The 10,951-nt window shown below is 39.1% G+C and overlaps 1 protein-coding gene across 2 annotated transcripts in view; it reads left to right on the top strand.

Moving 5' to 3' along the window:
- Positions 1-7,999, top strand: part of iqce (IQ motif containing E) — a 28,836-nt gene extending 20,837 nt beyond the window's left edge. For both annotated transcript variants that reach the window (XM_030141119.1, XM_030141112.1), the window contains exons 18-21: positions 257-384; positions 471-556; positions 4,397-4,489; positions 7,247-7,999. In XM_030141119.1, coding sequence (XP_029996979.1) covers positions 257-384; positions 471-556; positions 4,397-4,489; positions 7,247-7,368 — 429 coding nt within the window. In that variant the 3' untranslated portion in view covers positions 7,369-7,999. The remainder of the gene's footprint in view (positions 1-256; positions 385-470; positions 557-4,396; positions 4,490-7,246) is intronic.
- Positions 8,000-10,951: the final 2,952 nt, after the last annotated feature.

Raw genomic sequence — 10,951 nt, 5'->3', positions numbered from 1 at the left:
AATCAAACCAAACCAAAAACAAATTCCCTTGCCTCCCCTTTGGGGAGCGGGGTAGTAATATGCTCGCCCCTGTCTGAACTGGAGGCTGTACTGCAAGATATCATAATGGACAAACAGCAGGGTCCCAGTTGAGATGAATGACCACTAGAGGGCCCTAATATACCTCCACTTCACTGTGGGCATGTTATTTTTTTCCAGCCTTTTGTAAACGTCCATCCTGTTAACTACTTTCTTTTGCATTTCCGTCTCTTTTCAGGCAGCTGAAGGGCCGACCTGCACTGATCAGGCCACTGAGGCAGAAGGTCTGCTGGATGTGGCTGCTGTGACGATGATACAGTCTGCATTCAGGGGACACCTGGCCCGCTGTGGTTTGGTAGTAGAGAGGTGAAATACGCACACACTAAGTTATAGGTAAAAAATGGGATTCACAAACCTACATCAGTTAATGAAGCCTTGTGTTTGTGTATCAGCTCAGAGCTCTCTGTGCCTCCTGCTGTGGGAGAACGTTTGCCAACACCAAGAAGACTTCACTCAACACACACACCCAGTCGGACAGGTGAGGTCTTCACATGCATGCACTTCCTGTATAATTTCCTCCAGCTCATCACTGCTGTATAAAGGCTCATTTATGCTATATGTTACATAAACTTGTGGATTCGCACAGAGCTGTCTGTCTGTACTCTGCGTTTATTTTGTCTGTATTTCTGACCGTCTCCTGGAAGCTTACAGATTCAGACCAAATGGAGATTATGGAGCAGTATCATCAGGAACTGTGGGGGGCAGTACTCAGATTTGAAGTGAATATTTTCCAGAAATAGTGGAACTTTTCAAAGGGTAACTGTGTGAGTTGGTAAATAACTACTGACATATTTACGACAACCAACCCTTCTTAGTATAATCATTAGTAATCATCGCCATGTTTGTTATTACTGACTTTCCTCTATTCTTCTTCTTTGAATTTGGCCATTATGTTAATTAAGAGCGGTGTCCTCTCGTGGACTGATTGCCAAATGCTTATTTCAATTCAGTAGACACATGGAAGTATAAATGGAGTAATTTACACCGTTTGCATCTGTTTTTGAGTCTCAGGAAGGCTTATGTCAATCTGTCCCCATTATGATTAAAAACACAGTATCTTTCACATTTTGGTGGCTTTAGGTCAATGACACTTTGATCTCATTTCTGTCCATTCTCATGAATATGATTTCTTTGGAGGATTTTGAGAGAATTTTTTTCCCAAATGTCAGATGAAACTGAATGAACTGGTAGGATTGTCATGCTTTCAACCCATTTCACTCTAACTGGGACAAAATTTGCATGTTCTCCCCGTGTCTGCATGGGTTCTCTCCGGGTACTCCGGCCTCCTCCCACCATCCAAAGACATGCACTAATAGGTTAATTGGTTAATCTAAATGGCCCATAGGTGTGAATGTGGGAGTGATTGTTTGTCTCTATATGTCAGCCCTGCGATGAACTGGCGACTTGTCCAGGGTGTACCCCGCCTTCACCCCTATGTAGCTGGGATAGGCTCCAAGCGACCCCCATGACCCTAGTGAGGATAAAGCGGGTTCAGAAAATGAATGAATGGGACAAAATTTTATATAAATCTGTAGTGGGATAAACTAAAGAAGTATCATTTTACATCCAGAAGGTCAAAGGTCAGTTTCACTGTGGTGTCATAATGATGAGTAAAAACACCTCTATTGTTTAACACCATACTCCTCTGTGGAAACGGTGTCTAAGTGAAGACGGCACATTTCTTATTTTATTCTCGTGCTTGAGATCCCATGTGATGCAGATTCCATTGGTCTGTGCAGTATACCCATATCTGAGAGTTACATAAAATGAGACTCTAATAGCCTCTGAATTTCACAGTCCTTTCTTTTTTTTGTACTAAAATGTCTGTCACTAATTGTAGGTTGCCTGTAATTTAGAAAACTGCATGAACACTTTATGATGCAATGATTGTCTGCGATTGTGACTGAACTTAAGGTTCTTGTTGGAATTTGTTACAGACTTGAAGGAGTGATATTTTGCTTTTTTAAATGGAATTATGCATTTTAAAACATTTCCCTGTGGTCTGCATAAACTGTAAATGCTCTGCTTGGGTCTGAATTCTTCATTAATTCAACTCCACAGGTCCATCTTCAACCCTATTTCTGAGTAATGACACCAGGGAGGTTGTTTTGAATGCTGGCCCTTTAAATGCACATGAGCCACTTCACGCCCCGCCCCCTCCATGTTGTTGGCTGTGCTGCTCTGTCCTGTTCAGCCACTTGTGTTCGTTAATACAACCAACAACTGAACATTTTAGGTAATCAGCTCAAAGTTTGGACATATTTTCAGTATGGACTAAAACCGCTGCTGCTGACAAACAGTTATGGAGAAGTGTTTGTCGGAAGTCTTAACCTTATATGTGCAAATGTCGTGACGTAACTAGTTATAAAACATAACAAATTAAGCAGGAATTGAAATGGGTTGTAAAAATCCACTCGATTTTTGCTGGAATGAATATAAAGATAGCTTTGCAGCACCTGGAGGGTTCAAATTCAAACTTTATGAACTATTAGGGTCCAAATATGCAAATAAATATACCAGAGACTAATAAAAGTGGGTTTAACAAAATACGACCCCATTAAATGGAAAGAATGGATGTATTTAGTTACAAATTGAATATAGTTGACCAGATATAGCTTTGAGTGGCTCAAGCGCAAGTCCAACTCAATTTAGAAATCCCTGTATTTCCAATACCGCTGCACATTTTTCTGATTTTGGGTTGTAAAAGGGCACGGCATTTTGAGAGGAAGTGCACCATCAATACACTGTCTTCCCTGTCAGTGTGGGTTCAGGATTGTTGACTCTTAATAATGCAGCAGCCCGGCGTTGCTCCGACACACTGATGTTATTCCGCTGTGATTTGACGGCCTGCTTCCACAGACCGATGAGAACAGTGGGCAGCTCTGTGGAATGGCCCGCTGCTGTTGTGCATGACAGGTAAAGATGTAGAGCCGCTCACATTACGAGCCCTGCCATGAGCCTCCACTTGACCTTAAAGACCCCGTTAGACTCCCCCGCTTTCCCCTTCATCTACCTGACGTATGAACAGGCCAGCTGAAGACCAGGCTTTGAACGCACCACTAGTGTCAGCACTTCTCTCCTATCGCTCTGCATGTTTACCAGACAGCTCCTGCATCTGATGTGCACAGTGGGATCACCGTGATGTATTGGACTGTATCATCCAGCGCTGGCTCCAGATACAAATATTCTACTTCTTCAATCTTTTTCCAAGGATACCTGAGATCAGAGCAGGAGTTGTAGTTTTTATTAGTGATGTGGAATCCTTTGTAGTACAGTTATTATTTATGGAATGTAAGTAAAACACTTCTATTTCAATGTTTTTGGGTAAAACAAACCACAGATGCATCATCTCTACTTAAAGAAGTCTATGTTTTCCCTATTATAATTAGATTTGGATGCAGGATCTATGATGTAGAAAGATTTATCCACAACTCTAGTGACAGCAATCACCATATTAGCCTGAAATGGAATGGGAAATAAAAAACCTAAAAACAAAATGTGGTCTATTATTTAAGTAATTGGAATTTGGGTATCTGCTTCATCACTATCAGATTTCTGTTTTGTTGAAGTATTTTTCTAAATGTAAAAATGAGGGGCCAAAATGTAGCAAAAATGCAGACTTTTATGCCGCATTTCCACTATATGGAACTGGCTTCACTTGAGTCGGGTACCAAGTATTATTCCTGGAGACCATTTCCATTACAAGATACTGCCAACTTAAGGGCACATGGTCATCATAGCCACGCTGCGTGTAACTTCCATGACATCTGCTCAGAGAGTTGTTGATAAACTTGCTCATTGTGTGTTGCACTATCAAGCTCACACTGAATTTTTTCATCAGCTACCAAGGACAGAAATGTCTGAATCACCTCAACCGACCAAAGTGTAGTTTTGCGGGCTGCCATCATGTGGATTAACCTACTGGTTTATTCATTGTAAACTTCTGGATCAGTTTTTTTTAAAGTGGTGGGTCACACATTGACGACACAGAGACAACTCTCTGACCATTCAGTGGTCTGCAGTGTTTACATGTCACGTTTTAGTATCTCTTCCCCTGTTTTGGAACCTCGGTGGAGCAGATACCAAAAAACTAGTACCGGGTACCAAATTCCAGGTTCTTTTACGTAATGGAATCGCAAAAAGGCCGAGTCGAGTTGAGTCGAGCCGGTACCACTTAGTGGAAATACAACATTAGTCAGATAACAGTATAATTTAAGATATGACAACACCTAAGCCCTCCACAAACACTGGTCAAACTGAGATGTCACAGTTGTACTTTAATAACCGATGCTGTGTTGTTTTGTGTTCTTTTCACAAGGTGCTGCAAAAGGCCATAATGTTCTGGAAAAGCAAGATGAAGAAGACACTCCTGTGCCTGTTTCTAGCACTAAGTCCAGAAGGACACCGACAGGTTAGTGCAGGAAACTTCAAAAAACTATTTCTTTATATTGTGTAATATAACAGTATTTTTAAGAGCAAATTTTCTGTAGAAATGTCTTACATTTTAGGAAGTTTCCAAGTAATTAGAAATTACTGCTCCCAGCCAAGAAATATATTTATTCTCATTCAGTCATGGTGTTCCTCAAGAATCACTGTTTGGACCACTTTAATTTAAGATATATTGCTTTCCCTTTGAAAATATATTCTATGTTGATGACCCCAAACTTTACATATCCACAAAGCTGGGCTATCAGGACAATATCATCTGAATGTCAAACAGTTTCTTCCTTATTAGGTCAAAATCAACCACTTGACTATTTCCAGTGGTTACTATCAAGCCCAAAGCAATAGTTGTGTTGTCATTTGAAACAATCTTTAGGTATGAAAAGCCCCCCACTGGTAAGATCTCACGTATTAAGTTGTTGTAAGTTTTCGCTCATGTGATACTGTATTATCAGACTTTGTCCTTCTGCTTCAACACAGCTCACATTTACTGATTCACACTATGGTCATGTTCTGCTTTGATTTTTTTCAACTCCATTCTTACTAATATTCCCTATAAATTTTTACATAGTGTCTAAATGATCCAAAACCCTGCTGCTTGCATAATCACACACACAAAATCCACTGTTCAACAAGTACCTTACAATAACCAGGCTCCTCATACTTTTATGTACAGATGCACAAATCTATTAGCCAAGCGTCGGCACATATTCTCCTTTTTCTGAGATTCATTTTTGGGCTTCTATTATCTTGATTTCATAGATGCAGTAGACAAAAACAGGAAATGCAGAGAGAATATGGAAATTATATGCAGCAAATGGTTTCGAGCTGGAGGCTGATGTTTACCTGTTGTTGAATGAGCTTCCTGTCTGATTACAGATCAGCATCAAAACAATATGAAGACAAAGTGAACAAACAAAAACATTAGTATCAGCCTCAGCTGTTGACTCTGTGAAATTGTAAAACTGGTGTCATTGTTGTCAGCCTGTCGTGCTTTTAATTGGTACATGCTTTCATTTCGGTCCTTAACCATCCTTAATTCTAGACTCAGGACAGGATTGCTGATATACCTCTTTCCACATATTATCTACTAAACATGTTACAATCCCAGCTTTCTCAGACACACCAGTACCAATGCTTGCTGTTTAAGCCCTCTCCACCACCCCAGCATCCACCTCCAGACTCCACAGGAATATTTATTCACCATTTTACAAAAAATATATGTAAAATATCTGCAGGGAGGAATGACCCCATACCTTAAATGTCAAACTCTATATGTATCCTGCTAATTTATTATACATTAACCCTTTTAAGACAGACCTCCTAGGTGTCTTCATGTTTTTTTTTTTTGCAATAAAAGTGTCAGAAAATGTCTTTTTTTGGCAATTCTTTTGCACCTTTGTTTTCAGAAAAAACTTAACTTTCAATATTTGTCCAATAATTATCATGATTATAAATAATAAATGCTTAAAACTGTGTGTTTGAACAAAAAAAAAAACAGGCTTGAGGTTTTTAGCATATTTATTATCAGAAACAACCGTAAATGTCCATAACAAAACTTTTTGAGATTGCAGAAATAAACTTTCAATTATTTTACATCTGCTCAAACATGCTTTCTGGTCTTGAACATTCAATATCCATATTATGGCTTCATATTTTTGTTATTTCCAGGTGTTTCTTTTAGCCTGTGTGGAAGTCTGAACCAGTTCTTTTCTATTTATAATAGAGTCCCCAATCAGGATCTCAGCTTTCCCATGCCGTTTGAATTTTATGGATAGTGCAAATGGTTCAGGAGTTACAGTAATTTGAAATCTTGAAGTGCAACATGCAGCGCTGGTGAGATTGCTGTTAAAGGGTTAAAACACGAGCTATTCTAACTAAAAAACAAACCAAAAAAATCATTTTAAGGTGAAAAAATAGTCAGCCTAATGCCGTGTTTCCACCACATGGAACCAGCTCGACTCGGCTCGACTCGACTCGGGTACCAGGTCCTATTCCTGGAGACCGTTTCCATAACAGGATACTGCCAACTTTACAGTACCTGGACATCATAGCGATGCGGTGCATTACTTCCGTGTCGTCTGCTCAGAGAGTTGCTGATAAACTCGCTTGTTGCGTGTTGTCTCGTCAAACTCATGCTGAATTTTTACATCTGAGTCTCCTGGACCGACCATGGTGTACTTTTGCGGGCTGTCATCATGTGGATTAACCTACTGCTACATTTACTGTAAACTTCCACATCTGTTTTTTGTAAAACGACAGGTCACAGAAACAACTCTGACCATTCAGTGGTCTGCAGTGTTTACACGTCACGTTTTAGTATTTGTTCCCCAGTCCTGGAACCTCGGCGGAGGTGATACCAAAAAACTAGTGCCGGGTACCAGATTCTAGGTCCTTTTTCGTAATGAAAACGCAAAAAGGCAGAGTCGAGTCGAGCCAATACCACGTAGTGGAAACGTGGCATAATTGTAACACGTTGGACAGACAAAAATGGCAAGACATAACACTTGGTGACAACAGTAAAGATATTTGCAGGTGTGTTTGTACCTTTTGCACAGATGCCATCTGATTATTTGTTTTCAAACTTTTTATTGTCAAACTACATGGCTGCTGATTTGTAAGTGTCAAGTGTTGTTAATTATTCTTTTAAAAGTATTTTGGTAAAATACAGTTCGATGTGTGCACATGACTAAGCAGATTTTTTTTGTTTGTTTGTTTGCTGCAGGCGAAACAGTCCTCCGGTATCCGACCGAGTCTGGAGCTGCTGACGTCGACTCTGATGATTCAGACGACATCATTGTGTCTCCATCACGGCCTCCGAGGAGGAGAGAAGTCCTGCTCTTATAAACCATGTATGTTTTAGGGTTTTCAATGAGTATGAGACAAGGAGAATTAAAAACATCTGTCAAAGACTGCGTGTCAGGGGCCTAAACTAGGTTCTTACTGAACCTGTATCTAATAGCTGGACAATTCCAATTTTAGGTTTATGAGGAATATACACTCTATTTTCCATCTGCTGTTCTCATTGCTCTCAGTGAGTTTTCTACAGTAATAACCTGAATGTCATGGGAAAGTCAGGTGCAGGATCTGCTGAGACCTAAATAACTCAGCTTGATCTATTCAGGATAATATTAAAATGTTTGATTAAATGTTTCCTGGTTCTTTGTCTGGGATGTAGGATCATCCTGTTTTTGTGGTTTAAAGGTATAATTTGTAATATTACTACTTTAAAACATTCAAAAATTACCTAAAATGGTCACCAAAGTGCAAAGAAATTAGTTTTGAAATGAAAATAGAACGCAAACTGGGCACATTTCCATCAACTGGTTTGAAGCCAATAATCGTCTTAGAAGTTGGTGGTCAAGGCTAAGTGCACTGCAAAAATCCAAATCTTACCAAGTGTATTTTTCTCATTTCTAGTCAAGATCTCTCATTACACTTAAGCTAAGACATAATCACCTAAAGAGTAACTTTTCAGTGAGATATAAGAACTTATTTTTAGACAATAGATCTTGAAAATCTTATTTTAAAAAAATCTGACTAAGATCAGAGCAGATTTTTTTTGCTTAATTCAAGCAAAAAAATCTGCCAATGAAACAAGTGAAAATGATCTTGGTCAGATTTCTTGAAATGTCCAAAAATAAGTTGTTATATCTCACTAAAAAGTTACTCTTCAGAGGATTATGTCTTATTTTAAGTGTAATTAGATATTTTGACTAGAAATTAGAAAAATACACTTGGTAAGATTTAGATTTTTTCCAGTGTGATGCATGGCTGTAAACAAAAACCAAAAAACAAAACAAAACAAAAAAAAAACTGTGTAAGTCGAGGATTTAATTGCAATTTTTCATCTGGCTGTGATTTATTTTTCTTGAGTGAATTTATGTACACCGATGGACTTATGTGACCATTAGACCACCGCCCATGGTGAGGAAAACTAACACCACAGGGCCTTTGACCAAAGTTGGAACAACTTCAAAGAAACAACTTTTAAAGTCACAGACAGTGATGAAGTGATAAAAGTTAGAATCACTGTTGTTTTCTCCACTGGACACAGCTGTAAATGAAATGGCAGCGTTTCTTCTACACCAGTGAGTTTGATTCTGAGGCTTATGAAGGTATAAAGTTATTATGGGATGTTATTATCTTTGCTAAGTTGCTGTTTGTTGATTCACAGTTCAGACTAAACTATGACAGTTCTGACCTTTTTGTTCGATTCCAAACAGATCTTTAGTTCAACTATTGACAACACAAACCGTACAGAAAACAGAGGTGATTTGTGGTTTTACTGTGGCTGTTTTCTGTCTAAAAACAGAGCTAAGCTAACAGAGCTATAATGTAAACTATCAGCTGACACAACACAGGAAGATTTTAAAACTGTTATTTTGAGTGACTGTCAAAATAAATGTCTTTGAGTTTTTAAGCCACTTTTACACAGAGATCCCAGAAAAAAGGTGAGATGGTGATCCCACCTCAAAGGGGCGGTGATGCAATGCAGCGTATAGTGTGATGTATAACTTGCACATCGGAAATACCCCGAGCATAGCGGTATTGCTAACCTCTCCAGAGTCTTTCACCGTTCCACAAATGTTAGCATGGATAGAGTCCTCCACCCGAAGTGACAGCACCGCGCGAATGTCAGTGTCTCCTCAGTTCGACATCTTTCTGGTCACAGTCAATCACTCAAATTTTATTTATATAGCGCCAAATCATAACAAAAGTTATCTCATCACACTTTACTGGTAAAAACCAGACCCTCAAGCCAATTTACAGAAACCCAACAGAATCCTCTAGGAGCAAAAACTTGTGACATGATATGTTTGTTTACTGTACACGAATGCGCTCTCATTTTTAAATCCCCTCAGCGCAGGGGTCGCACACGCAATATGTCATCAAAATGTCACACCTTGGTTGTGGAACAAGGGGTGTTCCTTTTACATAGCGTTCCAGAATCATGATTCCACCTTTTTCGGGGCTCTGTTACTACTTACAGAGACATGACCAAATGATCCCACCATTTCATTTACACAGATGTCATTCCGTAATAAAGGCGAAATATTCCCGCTACAGAAGTGCTGTGTAAAAGGGGCTTTAGCTTGAAGACGAAAACTTGAAGATACCGTAATACAGATGTGTGTAAACAATGAGCTTTATACTTTATTCAGTCAGTGATACAGTCTGTGGATATATAGAGTTGATTCATAGGTGGATTTGGTCCTAAGTGTGTTCGGGTACGTGAATGAGATTTTAGAATATCAATACTACACCGAACACCTTTAAACTGAAGGTAGAGTGGAGGTCATTCGAATGCTTGGGTTAGAAACCATGTTGTCATTGCATGTAGTTGCACGTTTTCAGCTCACCTCACAGCATCATCCCAGTTGTCTAGTTGGGTTTGAGGAGAACTTAAGGACTTCAGTTGGAAATGTCATTCTGAGCTCAACATAAACCATGAGCCCTTTTTCCACTGCAGGAACTTTTATCATTTCACCAGGGATTTTGAAAAACCTCGGTGCAAAGTTTCCCAGGAAAAAAACCGTCCCTGATAAAAGTCTCTAATATTGGGGTTGGACTTCTCAGATTCCCTGGAATTCTTAGGGGCGGGGTTGTGTTCTGAAGAATGTTAATTGGTGGAACACATTTGCAGCGTTCCGTACTTCATCCTCCATGTTTAATCCAGTGGTGTCTGCATCTTTTCTGTGCAGATCACATGGTTTTATTCATAATGTAGTAAAACACACCGAACAACAGAACAACTCGAGCGTCCTCCATCCTGTCGTATTGTCACAAATGATGACACGGGCTTGTTCGCTGTTTATAAGGTCATTATTCACTGTTTATAAAGTCATTATTCACTGTTTATAAGGTCACTGTATGCAGTTAATAAGATCATTATTCTTGTTTGGCCTTCAGTGTCTTCTTACCGCCATCTACTGGACTGGAGGTGTACTGCAGTTTTGTTTTTGTTTTGTTTTTTTTTCTAATCCCTTATGTCATCAGACGGATTTGATTAAATTTTTCCAGAACTTTGGAGTCACAAACCACACAGATTAGCAGGAACTGTTTTACCCAAGTAAATAAATGTCTTGAAATATAGTTTCAGTAAATGTTGGTGGAAAAGGGGCAATAGTTTACATGTTGACTGCTTTGGATACTAACTACACTACTGTCTGGTAATACTCCTGTGCTAATTTTTGAATGTTTATCTCAACAAATTATACCTTTAACATTTGGACCAATAACAGGTTCTTGTCTTAAATGGAGAATGCATCATGTGCATTTAGTTGAACATCCAGTTTTGATCCCAGCTGTGGTTAATAATGTGAGCTAAACGGCTTTATTCAATAAGTCTGATTTTATTCTCTGAATTAATTGTTTTGCCAAAGTGCCTACTGGATTGATTGGAATTTAATGGATAAATGTGATTGTC

The sequence above is a fragment of the Sphaeramia orbicularis genome, chromosome 1 (assembly GCF_902148855.1).
Source record: "Sphaeramia orbicularis chromosome 1, fSphaOr1.1, whole genome shotgun sequence".
NCBI classification, from domain to species: Eukaryota; Metazoa; Chordata; class Actinopteri; order Kurtiformes; family Apogonidae; genus Sphaeramia; species Sphaeramia orbicularis.
The sequence above is the reverse complement of the archived record's forward strand: the minus strand, read 5'-3'. Positions and strand labels throughout refer to the sequence as shown.